Consider the following 18,566-nt stretch of genomic DNA (forward strand, 5'->3'; position numbering starts at 1 on the left):
TGCCTTACACGCGCGGAGCTGGCGAGCCGCGCCATCGTGAAGAGCTAGACTACCAGAGACACGGACACGGCGCACGAGGACGGCGACCAGGCAGGGCTCCACGACGACGACATCTTGATTCTTTGCTTCTTATGAATTGCGATAACAGATTAGTTATTTAGGCCCAAGGTATTTTTTTCTTTTTATTTTTAATCCAAATTAATTATTTGTATAATATTCTAGACTTCTAGTACTTTGTACCCATATAGTCATATTTTTTCTTCTAATTTACGTGTTAGAATTTTAGAATGTTATCTAAGAAACATTTGTCATGGGTGAGAAAAGAAAACGAATATATTATTTTTTTAATCTACATTGTTCCTCGATAATTATCATACATCTACAAATATATTCCTTAATCTACATTGTTCCTCGATAATTATCAGACATGTTAAATTAAAAATATGTTATTAAATTTGTTTTCGTTTTGTAAGTAAAATCAGCGCCTATATATTATAAGATTTTATACATGGTCAAGAGAGGCCGTTACGACAAGATCGTCGGAGGGTCCTTAAAATCCTAGGACCGGCACTGCCAGTATAAATCCTATGTCATTGAGTGCTAGGCTAGGCCACATCCAATCATAACGCACGGCAAAACTACAAATATTTACTTGTTGGTTAAATTTCGCACCGACAAACGTCTTCATCCGAAATATCTTGTTTATTCTCTATGGCGTCTTCAGTGTCTTCTGAAAGCTACCATATTGTATGGTCATCATCGTCTTCTTTATCGCTCGTAGAGATAAACTCTCTACGCTAACCCTAATGTTATACACTTATAGCACTACACAGTTTCTATTTTAACAAGATTTCTATATTTAACTAGCTAAAAGATTCACCTAGCAAAAATCCATCCTCCATTCTTCCCGATTTGCGTCAAACCACCTGCGCCGCATGGTAGCATGCCCTCATGTCCCAGAGCTTGTTTGCTGGTTGATTTCTGGGCTGATAAGCTTAGTTGATACTGATTTGTTGTGAGAAGAAAAAACACTATTGCTAGTCTCTTGGTACGGGCGCGTGTGGCCGGAGCCAAGCCGCGGGAGGGAAAGCGGCGCCACGTCATCCGTTACCAGCGGCCAGCGGAGCAACATCACCACAAACTCAAACGCATCCATCCACAGCCAGAGCGAGCAGGAGTTCCTCCACCACCAGCCCAGCCCGCCCTCGTCCGCCCGTCCGCGCCCCGCTGCTGCTTCCAACGCACGCGAGCTCCGTTCCGCTCCGCAGCATCCGCATCCGAATCCGCACACGATCCCCGCGCCACTTGCCCCGTCACCCCCTCGCGGCCCGCGCCTCCGCCCGCTGCTCGGCGCAGGCCAGCGCGATGAGATGAGATGACGCCGCCGCGCGGCGGTGCCCGGCCTCCCGTCCCTCACGCGCACCACCACCCGGCCCCGTCGGGATTCCTCCTCCCATCCTCCCACCTAGCGCCGCATTTATTCCCTCCCTCGCACGACCACGGTCACGCTTCCGTCGCCCGGTCTTCTCTCCCTCGTCGCATCAGGCGCTCCCCCTCGTCGCCTATTTAAAGCGCGCCGGTTTGGGAGCCAGCGATAATGCTCTTCTCCAGGAGGCCTCTCGCCGCCGCTCTCCACCTCGCGCCCCTCTCGCCTCCGCTGCTCCTCTTCTTCGCGTCCGCGTCCTCCTCCTTCTCGCCCGCCGCCGCCGCCGCCGCTGCCGCGTCGGCCTCCGGCTCCAGAGGTACGTACGCGCTTCTTCCGTGCATTCGTGAAGATTTTCTCGGTGGGATGAGAATTTTGCCCGTTCTTCTCGTGCTGTTTTGTGCGCCGTACGATTCCTGTGCTATTTGACCGGTTTGACTGGCGCGAGATGTTCTGTCTTGTATATCTCCGATTTCACTCGGTTGTTTCCAAGGGAGTTCGTGGCTCCACTCCTTTGCCGAGCAGAGTTTGTGGATTTCATTGGGTTACCCGGATCACTTTGGCGAGTCGTGATGGCATGCAGAGATTGTGGATTTTTGTTGGAATTTGATGGATTCTGCATTTTGCATCATAGTTTTGTGATTCAGCGTTAAGTGTGTTTTATTTATTCTCATGAGATGCAGGAATTTCGGTTTTACTCGTTCTACTGCTGCAACTTTGCCCGTATGTCCTTGTAATACGTTGATCATCTAACGTTTTAACCAACTCGGACATAATTCCTGATTGAAACAACGTGCTTCGCCACCGATCGTGAAGTACAGTTAGCATTTTTAAGTTTATTAGCTTGTATGCTCTTACAATACAGATGTGTTGGTCTCCTATCAGGTTGCACTGCTGTAAGGATGGACAGCGGTGCGGTGGACACAGCGTCCACTGGGGCAGTATGGTCAACACCTTCGGCAGAACCGAGAAGCATTTCTGTCGGGAAGGAGGTATTCTGCAATAGGTCACTCAACATGAGGAACATTAGGGCAGTGGGATTTGATATGGACTACACTCTGGCACAGTACAAGCCTGAGACCTTCGAGGCCCTTGCTTACTATGGTACAATAGAGAAGCTTGTGAAGGATCTGCGCTACCCTGAAGAGGTTAGTGCTAAGGAATGCAAATTTGCTTAATACACCAAGATAAAATATCCAGATTGATCACTTTCATACTAGATGTGTTGGTTTTGAATCTATTTGTACATTGACCTTTCAATGCATGCAAGAAAGAGAGTTAATGGCACATAAATTCCATATAGTTGCTTTAACTGTTTTCCAATGTGTCTATGATTGTACCATTTGGATGTCCCAGAAGTTAGCGTAGCCATTATGCTTCATTTTTATACTTTTAGTCTATCATATACTATGCTTTTAGAGGCTGGACTTCTACTTATTGAGTTTAGCATGCGATTTGATAGTGTGTGGCAGCATTTCTATACCGACGGCAAGGAAGCACATCGGCTTCTGGTTATGACAGCATAGATGAATTAGTACACTCTATACCTGTTTTTACTTTTATGGAGTTTGGCTGCATAATGTTGGTGCTGTTCTTGATTAAAATTCCTTGTTGGAGTTATTGCTTTTTATCTTAGTGGGGCCTCACTGAGTGTTGCACTCATAAAGTCGAACACATTGGAGAATGAAATTTGCTATCCACTTATTGAGCAGAAATATTTTCTATTGAAGTGCATTTGCCTTGATTTCAGAATTCACCTTTACGTACTGAATCTTTATGAAAGCAACAAAACATATTCCATGTTGGCTTGTTTAGGTTCAGTATTCGATTTTACTATTCTTTGATCATGCAGCTGCTGACTTGGGAGTTTGATTGGAAATATATGGTCAGAGGACTAGTTCTTGATAAGAAGAGAGGAAATATCTTGAAGGTCAGTTATTATTTCTTAAACTTGCCCCTCGTTTTTTTGGAAATAATATATTACTGTTACACTGCCACTTAGTAAAACAAGACCAAGTTGCTGGAAGTTTTCTGTTGTAACTGTCCAAAACATAAAAGAAATTATCTTGTTATCAATGAAGGGCCCAACCTGCTTGGAAACAAAAGGCTCTGTTGTAGGAGTATTATCAGCAAAGTGCCCAACCACAATATTTTTACAATAATCAGATCTCCACATTTTTTCATATTCTTATTTGAAATGTGATGTTGGTGGTTACATGATTGCGAATCAGTAGGAGGCGTCTTGTCAAACTAATTGATGCATTTTTTTTTGTTAACTATTCTACCTATTCTTATTTATTATAATATTATAGTTTGAACCATAATCACTCTTTTCGAGCTAGCATTTGCAGTTCCTCAATATTAATATTAATCACTCGCTGAGCATCGTCGTCATTTTGGAAGTATCAAGTGTTAGTTTTCAATGTGAAAAGTTCTACTGGTTAGTGGGAATGGCAAAAACAGGTCTAGGCCTCATCATAAATTTTGATACGATCTGTATTGTAAAATTTAAATGAAATATTTGCTTCTGCTCTCAATTTGTTTTATAGCTCATTGTTTCATACTTTTGTGCTGGACTTTCAATACTTGTACTCCTTCCATCCACAAAAGGATGCAATTCTCATTTTGTGAGGAGTCAAACGATTTGAAGTTTGACCAAAGTTATATAGAAAAAGTAGTAACATCTATGATACAAAATAAGTAACATTAAATTAACTAAGAAATATATTTTCGTAGTAAACCTAGTTGTAGACATAAATGGTAATACTGTTCACTATAAACTTGATCAAAGTTAAGCTAGTTTGACTTGCACAAATACCATAGTTGCTACCTTTTTGTGGACGGAGGTAGTAATTTTTAACTAAATTAACTCCTTTTAACTATTTTGGTGATGGATTATCAGATGGATCGACACAAGTATGTAAAAGTTGCATACCATGGTTTTAAGGAACTGTCGAAAGAAGAAAAAGTTGCTGCTTATGGGAGTACATTGATAAGAGATTCATTTGATGAACCTGATTATGCCCTTATAGATACGCTTTTCTCACTGGGTGAAGCTTATCTATTTGCTCAGCTTGTTGATTTCATGGACAAGAATCCTGGAAAAGTACCTGCAGGCACAGAGTATGATTATTCCCATCTTACATGTTTACCATACTTATGGGGCTTGAAATTTTTAGGACATCATTTAAATATAAGTTGATTGATACAAATTATTAAAAATTATTTTACATTTTGAAGAGCATATCCACTCTGAATGATTCTTGATTCTTATTTTTGATAATTAACCAATATGTAGCCAACACTACACAACTGTCTATCACCACAAGTCCACAATACTCCAAATTTCTGTCATTTCCTTATTCCTTCATTAATTTAAATCTACTATCTTGAATCGCCTAAGCAATTACCTTTTCCTTTGTTCATTTCATGTCGGCCTGTTTTTCATCATGAGTTTAGTCTACATGCACTTTGATCCATGTCAATACCTCTTCGACCTTTTATTGCTGGACCATGCTTGTATATTCATTAACTCTGTAGTTTTGACACCCATGTCGATTCTTTGTCAAATCGGACATTCAAACCTGGTCTAGATTCTGACACCATGTTCATGTTCGAGTCACAGTTCCTATGTTCCCGCCAAAAATAAGGTTCAAGGGCACGTAGATGTTGGGATGATTGAATGCATATTATTAATTATCATGACATGCCTTGTTGATATCCTCTGTACTGTACCATGACATACTATCTCTTGACTTTTGACACCAATTATGGTAATTTAAATTTAGGTTTTTGTGGGAACTCGTTAAGTTTTATCTTTTTTCCTTCTTTTGCACTAGGACTTGCACACAATTTGGAAATTTTGAGGTGGTTGTGTTTGTTGTTCTCATAAATCCACAGGTCTCATGCATATAGGTCCCATCAAATTTAATTGCGTCAATGAGTGAATTGTTCAATAAGAATGCCAGGACTTTTTGTAAGTTCCAGTGGTAGCCATTTTTTTTTTGTCAAATCAGGCATCCAAACCTGGGCTAGATTCTTACACCCACGTCCATGTTTGGGTTACAGTTCCCGTGTTCCCGCCAAAAGTGAGGTTCAAAGTTACCTATATGTTGGGATGATTGAATGAGTCATACCATATTATTATGCCATGCCTTGTTGATATCCTTTCTGTGCTGTACCATGGCATATATCCCTTGTCTTTTGACACCAATCACGGTAATTTAGTTTAGGTTTTTGTGGGCACTCGGGGTTTTTTTTTTTGTGGTTGTTGTTGTTGTTGCACTAGGACTTGCATACAATTCGGACAATTTGAGGTTGTTGTTCTAGCTGTTGTCATAAATCCACACGCCCTCATGCATATAGTCCCACCAAACTTTATTTGTGTCAATGAATGAATTGTTCAATAAAATGCCAGGGCTTTTTGTAAGTTCCAGTTGTAATTATTTCAAATTATTAAGTTGCCTGCACGCTAACACTATTATGGATGGCACATTACCTTTTCCATTTTTTCTCTCATGTGGCCAACAAAATCAGACCTGTCTGCACATGACCGTGTCTTACACCACACAATAAAAGCATAAGCATGTAAGGCTGCGTTTAGTTCGCGAAATGAAAATTTTTGGATGTCACATCGGATGTTTCGGGGATGTCGGAAGGGGTTTTCGAATACTAATAAAAAAACTAATTACATAGCTCGTCTGGAAACTGCGAGACGAATTTATTAAGCCTAATTAATCCGTCATTAGCGCATGTTAGTTACTGTAGCACTTATGGCTAATCATGGACTAATTAGTCTTAAAACATTCGTCTCACGATTTCCAACCAAACTGTGCAATTAGTTTTTTTTCGTCTATATTTAATACTCCATGCATGTGCCGCAAGATTCGATGTGATAGTTTGGGGTGAAAATTTTTGGGAACTAAACCAGGCCTAAGGCCAGTTTCAATGGGGATTTCATAGAGTTTCATGGGCATTAAATACGCTGACATGGCACTGTCTTGATGAAGAGAGAGAAGATAAAAGTTTCATGGGAGTAGAGAGAGTTTTATGGGGATGAAACTCTTCTGCACTGTTTTCAAAATATGGGTGTGTTGAAACTGGGAGATGAAACCCCTACTGAGACTGGCCTAAATGAGAGTTGTCATGTGGGGGTAGCAGTATAACTGCAGGCCCAGAGTACGAGATGCAGCCAGGGCTGCCCCCGAGGGCACAGGCCAGCAGGAGCCCGAGGTGGTTTAGGTGGCTGGTTGTCTCAGCAATTAAGAAGTAGTTGAGAGTATAGAGTTAATGCAGGAATTAGAACCAAGGAGCCAGCCGACTCCTATATGTATCCAGGACTCAGTTGAATGAAGTTAAGCAATGAACAAACCTATTCCTAATCTCCCTTGTCTCTCTTAATCTCATCCCCCTTCATCTTAATCTCATCCCCTTCAACATAGGGCGTCCAGGGGATAAACCCCACGCCATTATCAACCCAAGCTACGAGCTTCATAGTCGAGGGCCAGCTACCTTGAGCACCAACGTCCTTGACAAGAGCACTATCTTTTTTTAGCAACAGGACAGTAGAGCCTTACTATTACAAGGAGAAAACAAATTTGTTGTTTACTTGTTGCTCTCTAGTTTTTCTTTCATTGTTTGATCTGGAGTTGACTGGAGTTTTTTTGAGCTTGCGTTACTATGTTGGTACAGCTATCCACTTATGTACAGAGATGTGAGGTCTGCGGTTGACTTGTGTCATCGTGATGGAACTTTAAAGCGCATGGTGGCGAAGGATCCTGCCAGGTAACTCATTTCCTATTTCATGGTTAACTATTTAATACCAGTCACCTGACACAATTCAGTGCTAGATATTATTCATAAAGACATACTTACTTTTGCTATAGGTCTGCCTTGGTTTTTATTTTGGTCCACATGCAAATTGGCATCCATGTGTTATTTCCACTTTTATGTTCTAGAGGATCCTGCTAATTATGTCATTCCCAACTTTTACAGTTCTATATACTTGTGCTTATAATTATGTTATAGAAAATCCTGCTAATTTGTGTAATTTGAACATTGCAGGTACATCAATGAGGACTTGGCAATTGTACCAATGCTTGAAATGATCAGGAAATCTGGACGCTCAACATTCTTAGTGACGAATAGGTATGTGGCCGGTGGTGCCTTTATAATTTTAGGCTTCTTGAGACTTGTGTGATGACATATTTCTGTAATGTGTCCTATCTAGTTTCTCCTAAAACGAACCCATCTGTTAAAACTAAGGTTTTTCATCTTGATGCATTCTGCATTTTCAAGCTTCTTGTTACAATCTATTTACTATTTGGACAAGTACTCATTCATGCAGTTTGTGGGACTACACCGATGTTGTCATGAACTACCTTTGTGGGCCATACACTTCAGATGTAGGCTCTGGTCTCAACCACAACTGGCTTCAATATTTTGATATTGTAATAACAGGCAGGTTAGTGTCTTATGTTCCCTGGTTCCTGATTATTTTGTTGCTATTTATTATTAGTGAAAGTATCAGCTCCCTCAACTTAGTAGCCAGTCCTTAATGAACTTTCTTTCAGTTCGAAGCCAAGTTTCTTCCATGATGATAACCGTGCAGGCCTCTTTGAAGTTGAGCCTGATTCTGGAAAACTTCTGAATGCTGATATTCAGGCTAGTAAATTTGTCAATTCTAATCTATCTTCATGGCATATGTTTTTCCCTAATATATGCAATCCTTCGTGAAGATCGTAAGCCCAAGATCAAGTCATCAGCACTCAACACCAGTTCAGAAAGTTTACCAGGTACTTATTTTCCTGATATATAATGTAAATGCAACTTTCTACCATTGCTATATCCTATTTATTGCTATATCCTTTCCAGGGAGGCAATGTTGGTCATCTCCACAGATTACTTTCTGTTGCTTCTAGTTCACAGGTATGGGCTATACACTTAGCAGAGATTCACTAGCACTAAATTGCACATGTGAATGGACGGACATTCAAATCCAATTAGAGGCTATTGGATCCAATGGCTTTAGTCCAATATCCTTTGCCCATGTCCGCAGCAACCCCAAGCGCCTGGTAGCTAGCCTGGGTGCTTCACCACCGTTCTGACCAACTTTGAGCGGGCATACCCAGCCAACAGGTTCCTGCCGAGTGGTTTGCAGCGCATCCGCTGCCGTTACTGCCGGGACAGCTGTTGCTCATGCGAAGAAGGCCACGGCGCAGGACTAGCAGAGCCGGACGCAAGACCTGCGCGGCTGCTCCACCGCCGTTGCCGCCACCTCCACCGTGACCAGTTTCCTGCTACCAAGTATAAGTCCAATAGAATTTGAATTGTCCATTTTTTTATCCTACAGAATCCAAAGCTATTGGATCCATATAGAAGTGCCGAAATCCCATAGGATATTGGACTAAAGCCAATCCAATACTCTACACTGAATGTATCTGAGTGTTTGAATCAAACATAATATTTCCTTATCTTACAATTTTGTAGATTCTCTATGTTGGTGATCACATATATGGAGATATTCTGCGGAGCAAGAAAGTTCTGGGTATGTTTTATTTATCCTCTACTTGTTAGTTGTATTGTGATCTGATATATAAATCTATGATTAAGCATGGCAGTTTTAATTGTGCAGACAACTTTTAATGTTGCCCCCATTTCATTAAGTTCATACTAGCCCACACCTAATCATAGACACACATATAATATAACATATATGAATGCTGGATGATTGTATGGAGGCTTCATGGCCGGAAAAAATAATCATGTAGCCTCGGTTAGGGCACTGCAGTCTGTCTGAGCAGACAGAGCGGTGCAGCAGCCTGCGCATTTGACCTATACGAGCGATTGCGGCGGGGACGCTGAGCCACTCTCTTAGCATTCAGCAGCTCTAGCACTAACGCTGCTTGCTGCCGGCCATGAAGCCTGAGGTGGAGGTGGCTCCTCATGCCAGAAACAAAAAGAGGAGGTCGGAGGCACCCGACACCGACGGCTAGCAATCGGAGGAGATGGGAAGCATCTCGCCACTCTTGGCGATGACAGATGTGCTCGACTCCAAACCTTTTGGGGCCGGAGGGCATAGATCTCGGAGTCGCCAAGAAACACCACCGTATGGAGGTGGAGGAGCTGGGAGACGACAGCAATGAAAGGCCGTTGATTACATCAGCGCCCTACCCGATGGCGTTCTTGGTGACATCATCTCCCTCCTGCCCACCAAGGATGCTGGGCGAGTCCCCAACCCTAGCCAAACGATGCAAGCACCTATGGCGCTCTACCTTGCTCAACCTTGATTGCCATGACCTCCCTGGCTTCCTCACAGACGACGGCGCTCTCGCCTCTGCCATCTCCCAGATCCTCTCTAGTCCGGCCGTTGCTAATAACACAAACACAAAAGGTGAACGTGTGTCACACACACGCTACCCTTTTTCAAGTCTATCTATACCCCCACCGCCCACACAGAGGAAGTGAGAATTGGAAACTGATGCCAACCCACCTCACGCTCCATTGCTTGCGCGCTCCCTCTGCCATTGCCTCCTTGGCCAGCGTCCCTGCAGAGATACTCGTCCTCATCTTCACCTACCTTCAGTGCTTCGCCGACCTCTTGAGCATTGCGGGCGTCTGCAAAGACTGGCGCAATGCCGTGCACGTGCCAACAAGTACTTGGAACAAGCAAATTCAGGAAGATCCGATACATCTAAGAACAGATATCAAGTCAATCTCATACAAGAGTGCCTGTGAAGCATCGCTGTTGTGTTCACTGTTCCTTTAGAGCACTAGGGCCTTCTTAGTCCCAAGGTTGAGGTGGACGGGCCCAATCCTCTCCGTCCAGATGTTCCACTGCTCTCCCCAAACACACGGAACCGGATTGGCTGGTATGCGTCGAACCCCCTTGGATAGTTCCATCCGCACTATCTTTAGCATTGGCGCAGATTTGATCGGAATGTTTAAGAAACCAAGGTCGTGATCCATTGAATCCTTTGATTTCCACCACCTCGAGATTAGTCAATGAGATGTGTCGATTTCTCCTGATGTCCTCCATGTAATGGCCATATTCTTTCTTAGTTGAGCAAATGCCACGCTCCTACAAAAGAGTCAATAAAGTACACCACATTAGCCACTGATGTTTAGTATTAGCTAGCTAGAGAACTTAGCTAAGGTGTATGAAGTGAAGTTATATACACTGACTTGAGGAAGGATGAGCTGGAGGTTTTGTATGACATTCAGAGTCTTGAGCAGCTCCAACACAAGTGTTCCAAAAGCTAAAGCACACCGGTCCTCCATTCGGAGATGAAGCATAGAAATAGAAAAATTGTTTATTGGAAGGGCGTATTATTTCTTCCGTAAAACTCCGTCTTGCTTCTACAGACGTACCTGCTAAACAATGTGATTATCATATGTTGTGCAAATAAAAATGACAAAATTCATTGAAGGTTGGGAAATTAAATTGTGCAGTAGATCAACACACGTACATAGCCGCTGGCAAGTATCACCATGCATAGCACACGGATGCGTAAGCCAGCAGGATTATTGAGCTCTGTGTATTTGCTGCTCCATTCCATGGAGGTGGACAAACTCATAAGGTGCAAATTGAGACCAAATCCAATGAAACGAGATAATGTGGAGAAATACAAGAACAAGAGCGAATCGACCGTGGGCTCCTCGAACGACGTGATCAAGTCACGGTTCCCACTGGATTGCAGCCTGAATTTGTTGAGCTCGGCTGCTTGGACGTTAAGACGCTGTGGCGTGACATCCACAACAGGAACAAGCACGGCCCTCAACATGATTTCCTCGAGCGACCCTGAGCTAATAACACAAACACAAAAGGTGAACTTGTGTCACACACACACACTACCCTTTTTCAAGTCTCTATCTATACCCCCACCTCCCACACCGAGGAAGGGAGAACTGGAAACTGATCCCCACCAACCTCACGCTCCATTGCTTGCGCGCTCCCTCTGCCATTGCCTCCTTGGCCAGCGTCCCTGCAGAGATACTCGTCCTCATCTTCACCTACCTTCAGTGCTTCGCCGACCTCTTGAGCATTGCGGGCGTCTGCAAAGACTGGCGCAATGCCGTGCACGTGCCAACAAGTACTTGGAACAAGCAAATTCAGGAAGATCCGATACATCTAAGAACAGATATCAGGTCAATCTCATACAAGAGTGCCTGTGAAGCATCGCTGTTGTGTTCACTGTTCCTTTAGAGCACTAGGGCCTTCTTAGTCCCAAGGTTGAGGTGGACGGGCCCAATCCTCTCCGTCCAGATGTTCCACTGCTCTCCCCAAACACACAGAACCGGATTGGCTGGTATGTGTCGAGAACGCTGGCAAGCGGCCTGTCAATCTCCCTCCTTCGGATCACCTCCTGTCGACACAAACTGTCGTCAGCTGGGAGAGACGATGACAAGGAAAGGGCGTTGATTACATCAGCGCTCTCCCCGACGGCGTTCTCGTCGATTACATCAGCGCCTTCCCCGACGGCGTTCTCGGTGATATCATCTCCCTTCTGCCCACCAAGGACGCCGGTCGTGTCCCAACCCTAGCTAAACGATGGAAGCACCTATGGCGCTCCGCCTTGCTCTACCTCGACTGCCACGACCTCCCTAGATTCCCCGCAGACGATGACGCTCTCGCCGCCGCCATCTCCCAGATCCTCTCCAGTCTCCAGTCTCTAGCAAATCCCTATTCCTCTCTGTAGTCTCTATCTATACCCCGAGGAAGAGAGAACTGGAAACTGATTCCCACCCACCTCACGCTCCATTGCACGCATACTCCCTCCGCCATGGCCTCCTTGGCCAGCGTCCCTGTAGAGATCCTCATCTTCACCTGCCTGCGGTGCTTCGCCATTGCACTGTGTCTAATGTAAAGCATGTAACATAACACAAACACAAAAGGTGAACGTGTGTCACACACACACAAAATCACACAATCACACTCACGCTACCCTTTTTACTAGTGATTTCTTGTGGTAAGTACTTGTTATTCTTGTGGTAGTACTTTTACTAGTTCTTACGAAGCGCACCTCTTCCTGCCGATGTTGCTTCCCGTAAGAGTAATAAGGTGAAAAACGGGAATCAAGTGCCATTTCATCTTAAACAAAATCCAATCTGAACTGTGAAATGGAAGCTAAGTGGCATCCAATTAATTCTCTATGCCCTCCTTGTTCAAAAATGGGACTGCAGTATGTAGGCTTGCTTCAAAAAGAATTTGTCAACTTGAAGCAAACTACTAACATCAGCTTCTTGCAGTATATTTCCAGCAAATGCTTGAGACAGCTCAGCTCTCACCCACATCAAATGGTTCTTGCAGCCAATATCATGTTACCTACAAAGATTATGCCTAGTATGTTATGCTTATTTTCTTCAACTGAGGAAGAACATCCATTCATTATATATATTGATCAGAAAAACAAAATTTCAATAGCATAAGACCATAAATTCGTAAGTACTGGCTAATATAGCATCCACGAATTTGACAACATACTGATCAGAACATCTTGACCATGTATTCAAGTTTGAGTATATTGCAGCTTATGGTTCACTATAAACGACACGTGTCGTAAATCTACGGTAAGTAGTCCCAGCAGAGAAAGGGAGACCGAAACCACTAGCTGTTCGGCAAATCCCTATTCATCTCTCTAGTCTCTATCTATAGCCCCACGGCCCCACCACCCACACCGAGGAAGGGAGAACTAGAAACTGGTCCCCACCCACCTCACGCTCCAATGCCCATGTGCTCCCTCCGCCATGGCCTCCTTGGCCATCGTCCCTGTAGAGATCCTCGTCCTCATCTTCACCTATCTGCAGTGCTTCGCCGAGCTCATGAGCATTGCGGGCGTCTGCAAAGACTGGCGCAACGCCGTGCACGTGCCAACAAGTACTTTCCCTTACGGAGTGCACCTCCTTCCGATGGTGCTTCCCGTCGTGTCATCGTCGATGCACCAGCCGTCTCAGCGCTACAGAGCCAGGGCACCGGTGACTGCCCCGGGCTGGGGGGGCTTCTCCATCGGCGATGCGAGCGATAGAGAGACTGTGACCTGTCAGATAGTTAAGGAATTGGGTTTGGGAATGGGGAATTATTCGCCGGCCGTTACAAGTGTTACCCTGCAGCGGCGCGGCCCCAGCTGGCTCTGATGGGCAGCCCCAGAGAGAGGTTTTCAAGAGTAGTGTTCCCAGCTTTCAGGCCCAAACCGAGAGAGTGTGTGCCGGGTACCACGAGAAGGGGTCCCCTAAGCAACAATCGAAAAAAATCGCTTAGACCCCGTCAAAGTCAAAGCCGAGGGACAACTATTGGCCAAACCCCGGCCATGTCCGAAGCCACCTACTCTCTGCCTCGCTAGAGGCCTCGCACGGAAGGCCTCGGACGGCCTACCGAATCTCCGCCTCGCTAGAGGCCTCGCATGGAAGGCCTCGGACGGCCTACCGATTTTCCGCCTCGCTCGAGGCCTCGCGCGAAAGGCCTCGGCCGGGGAACCGATTCTCCGTCTCGCCCGAGGCCCCGCGCGTACAGCCTCGGACGAGACGCCGATTCTCCGCCTCGCTCAAGGCCGGCTCGGCAAGACAACCCCGCCGCCTCCGCCTCGACCAACTTCTCGGACAAGATGTCACGTCCGCCCGGCGCGTTCGACCGCTCCCGCGATATCAGCCGAACGACGGCTCGACACAGCGGCGTGGCCGACTGGATGCCAGTCACATCGAAGCCATGCCGTCCAGGACAGGACAGGGCGGGGGTTACCGGCCACTATGCTCGGTGTTGTGCCCACGACCGGCGCCCGTACTGCGCTGTGCTACCTAACTCCTACTCCAGGGACAACGCGGCGTGCGGAGTCAGGTCCGGGTTACTATAGCCTCGGAATCAGTGTACAAGACCAACTGCTCTCTCCACGCCTCGGCAGTCTACTTCAGGGTCTCGGCAACCTCGGGATTCGCGCCCGCCGAGCCCCCCACGACGGCTCGGCCTCGGCACCAACTGAGCCTCGGCTCTTTACACTATCAGCACACAGCAACCAGCACGTCGTCCGCCATGCCCTGCGTCAGGCTATCATTGGAGCTCCCACGTCGCACAGGATCGGGCGTGGCCGGCGCGTTGCTCCAGTGCATCAAGGACAGGACCACTCCGTCGACCATACCGCCACAGTAACAGGCTATAGGGCTCGGACATGCCGCCTCTGTTCGCAGGACGCCGCATAGCGAACGCATGTATCACCCCTGACCCCCCTTCAACTATAAAAGGGAGGGACCGAGGCCGTTTCTAGGAGACGCATAGGCAGACGGACGAACTCACTCACGCGCAAGCAACACTCTGTAACACGCACGTTTACCCGCTGCCTGAGATCAGCATCTCAAGCAACTCACACCGCTCCACGCAGAGGCCTGGGACTAACTCCCTCTCTCGCCTTGCTTGTAACCCCCTACTACGAGCATTTCGGTGCAAGGAATACAAGATCGATATCTCAGACTGGACGTAGGGCACCCATCGTCCGAACCAGTATAAACCTTGTGTCTCTTTGCATCACCATCCGGGATTAGGGGCACGCAGTGCATTTTTACTAGTTGGTTGAGGGCCCGCCGGTCCGAAACACCGACAGTGTGGTTGACTCGAATCTTAATAGGATTTGATCCATCATAACACATGTCCAAACTTCATCCTCAGATATTGCAATTAAGTTCATAAAGGACAAGACACCTTATACAATACAGTACTAGTATATGATACAGACAAATAGTAAAACTCGTTTTTACGGGCACAGGTCTTGTTGTGCTGCTGCTGCTGCTGCTGGCATCCCTCTCCTTTTGTGCGTCCAAACCCCAACTAGCGCGGTGCCGATCCATCCAAATGCATGCATTGACGCCGTGCACTGCGTGACATCTAAAGCATTTAATGTAACAGACACAAAAAACGTCAAAACGTATAGTGTGTGTGTGTGTCACACACACTTTTTACTAGTTATTTCTTGTTGTAGTAGTTTTACACATTATCTATATTTCCTGTGGGGCACTTCCCTTTCCTTATTGCATTTGTCCACTATATTTCATCCATTTCTTAAAGGCTGGCGGACTATGCTAGTGATTCCAGAACTAGAACAAGAGGTGAAGCTTCTCTCAGAATCAAAGTCTACTCGGAAGGTATGAATGACGCTCAGTTGCTTGTAACAAATTAATTCCTAACAATGAGATATTATTTATCAACTGGGCTCAGGCTTTGAGATATTCCTGTGCATGATCAGCACTTCCCTAAAACCAATAATTTTCATGGTTGTTTTCTATTGAGATTTGTTCTCTAGGACTAGTTATACTGAAGGTAAACCAAAATATTGTAGCAGAAGCAGCTTGCCAAAATATTTGAGGTTTACCTACTCAACTTGAGTTCTTTCAGAAAAAAAAATACTCAACTTGAGGCCAACATGTTATGTAAGTAGAAACTATCTTGACCAAAAAAGTATTAGCGGCTTGTTCATATCCCTTTCATTATGTGATATTGTTCTCAGACTTGGACATACTGATATTGCCAAGTTCATGTGGTCTATTGTCACAAACATGCTCGTGGCCTTTTTTTTACGTGCTATCTATTTCAGGAGCTTAGACATCTTAGAATGGAGCGTGATTCAATTGAAGACAGAATCCATCATCTTGAATGGTCTCTTAAGTAAGTTGAGAAAGTTTATTTAAGTTAAATTCTATTTTTACTGTTATGCAGTTACTCCACATTCTATTGCTTTAGCTTTGAAGAACTAACTTGAATCTTCTAACATAATTGTACTTTTGCATCAAAGTAGCCTTGGATCTTTCTAAGGAGAATTTCCAGGAAGATTTTATACTAATAAATTTGCTCAGCCACATTTGCTGTTAGCACTTCCAGTGGTCCTGCAAAATGCATGCAATATGCTTACAAGAAAGTTACGCTGATCAAACACATTCTTATGCTCTGGTTTTGTGTTCCATCCACTACTATTCGCCATGTGGTATATAAAACAAGTGTTGTTTTCCTTGATGGCTGTAGTTTCCTAATTGATTTGCCGCTCTTTGTTCAGACTTGATGATGTCACAGAAAATCAGGAGAAGTTGTTCTCTGAACATGACAATCTGCTGGTTGGTCCTTATTTTGATTCATTTCGTTGTCAATTCCCTCCATTCCAAAGTGTCGACTTGATATAGCAAAGTATCGACTCCTATACCTACTTGATATAGCAAAGTGTGGACTCCTATACGGGAGAATGGGCAATTATTCGGTGGAGATTGGCGGCCGTTATAACCCAGCTGCCCTAGGCTTTGATGGCCTGATGGGCAGCGTCCTAGCCGCCCAGAGAGAGTTGGGAGGAGGGTGTGTCAGGGAGAGAGGAGAGTTCTCAGCATTCAGGTCCAAACCGAGAGTGTGGTTGGCTCGAATCTTAATAGGATTTAGGCCCAGTTAGAGCGTCTAATTTCTTTTATCTTCTATTACTTTAATATTTATAGGCCGTCTGTTTGTTTTCGCTTATAATCGGTTCACCATGGCCCTGTTTGGTAGCAATCACAAGCATAGAAAAAGTACGACTAAGTTGTTTTGATCTAGCTTCTGTTTTTTTTAAAAAAATTGCTGGCACGATTATGCCAGGCAAATATATTGATAGAGAAGAGGATCTAGCTTCTGCTTTTTAGTACAAACAAAGATGTGGGGAACAATTAAGTTGTACTAGCGGAACAACAAAATTGTCACAGATGGGGATAGTCAAGAATATAACACGGAGGCTATTTTTTCACTTTAAATTGGGCCAAAACATACTCTATGTGAGCTAAATAACAAAGAAATCGGAAGACAGAAAAATAACAAAGCAATCAGGAATTCAGGATAAAATAAGCCTTTGCGCACGAATAACATAGAAAACATGCTCTATGTGTTTCAGAGGTATGATGGTCTTGGGTTGGTTATGCGTGTGCGTGTGTTTGTAAACGTCTATGTATATTTGTCGGCATAGATGTCTGCAACACAGTGGGAGTTATTCTGAGAAAGGGTCGAATTGAACAAATGACATTGGATGTTTCAACGTGTAAGTAACACGTGTGTGTGAGAGAGAGAGAGAGTGAGAGAGTAGAGAGTAGAGCTCTACAATGTTAAAGCATTGACATATATGTGCATTCCATACACATACACTAGATAAAAAAAATGATTCATGCTCCTTAAAACAATTGGTACATGTTGGTAAAAATTCTTTTTTCTTTGATGGGGACTTTTTATTTTCATTTTTAATTGCAGAAACAGAGAGAGCATGTTCGCCGCCTTCATCAGGAGGCTCAGAGGCAACATCATCAGAAGGTAATGTTCTCAGTTACACGACTGCTGAATTTGTTCCCTGCGCTTTTTATCTTTCTAATTGTTTGCTTTCCGTTTGAGTTCAGTTTCATAAGGTGTGGGGACAGCTCATGAAGACTGGGTACCAAAATTCCAGATTTGCTCATCAGGTGGCAGAACGTTCAACCATACTTGACAGTGAGTGCTTAGAATGTTACGGGCAGCAATGTGTGGACTGACACAAGATTTTATTTTCACTTGTTTCCGCAGGTTGAGAGATTTGCATGCTTGTACAGCAGCCAGGTTACAAACTTCGGTTTGTATTCCCCCAATAAGTACTATCGTCCGAGCGAAGATTACATGCCCCACGAGTTTGATGTGCTTGGGCTGTAGGAGCAGTCCCTGCTGCTGCTCTGAGTTACCCGTTGTAATTGACCCGCAGCAGGATAGGAGGGTGATTTTAGTTGTGACAATGTAGTTTCCGTATTTATAGACAGAAAGCTTCACCCATTGTGAAGGAGCGAAGGTATAACTATAGTAACCACAGTTCTACATATAACAGTAACTTTACCTGTATATAAATATGTCCATAACTAGTTTAGGAGGCAAAGGAAAGCAGTCCCAATCATGTCTGGAGTGAACATTTTGAATTCAGCGTTTTGTTAAGTGTCCCAACCATAACCATTGCTAGCATGCAAGTCAGGCTGATGTTTCGCTGAAAAAAGCTTGTTTAGGCCATGTTCGCTTCGCTGAAAAGTTATGGCTGAAAGTATTGTTTGATGATTTATTGTGAGAGAAAAACACTGTTCGTTCGCTGAAATATTACGGCTCATAAGACAAGCGAACGGGGTCTAGTACGCACAACGTGGCAACTTC

The 18,566-nt window shown here is 44.6% G+C and overlaps 1 protein-coding gene across 4 annotated transcripts; it reads left to right on the forward strand.

Annotated features, from left to right (window-relative positions):
* Positions 1 to 1,166: 1,166 nt before the first annotated feature.
* Positions 1,167 to 18,383, forward strand: LOC136517136 (uncharacterized). Of its 4 annotated transcripts, none has more exons than XM_066510656.1 (17): positions 1,169 to 1,742; positions 2,309 to 2,571; positions 3,276 to 3,353; positions 4,326 to 4,546; positions 7,115 to 7,207; positions 7,487 to 7,570; positions 7,770 to 7,886; positions 7,996 to 8,086; positions 8,161 to 8,217; positions 8,297 to 8,350; positions 8,912 to 8,969; positions 15,471 to 15,547; positions 15,997 to 16,067; positions 16,453 to 16,510; positions 17,655 to 17,714; positions 17,798 to 17,860; positions 17,961 to 18,383. In XM_066510656.1, exons 1-17 carry the CDS (start codon positions 1,598 to 1,600, stop codon positions 18,081 to 18,083), a joined length of 1,713 nt encoding a protein of 570 aa, XP_066366753.1. In that variant the 5' UTR covers positions 1,169 to 1,597; the 3' UTR covers positions 18,084 to 18,383. The 4 variants fall into 4 exon arrangements, with proteins under 4 accessions (XP_066366766.1, XP_066366775.1, XP_066366753.1 ...); XM_066510662.1 differs by having other exon boundaries at positions 1,640 to 1,746; XM_066510669.1 differs by lacking the exon at positions 16,453 to 16,510 and having other exon boundaries at positions 1,167 to 1,742; positions 17,961 to 18,096.
* Positions 18,384 to 18,566: the final 183 nt, after the last annotated feature.

Source organism: Miscanthus floridulus, chromosome 2 (genome assembly GCF_019320115.1).
Source record: "Miscanthus floridulus cultivar M001 chromosome 2, ASM1932011v1, whole genome shotgun sequence".
Taxonomy (NCBI): Eukaryota; Viridiplantae; Streptophyta; class Magnoliopsida; order Poales; family Poaceae; genus Miscanthus; species Miscanthus floridulus.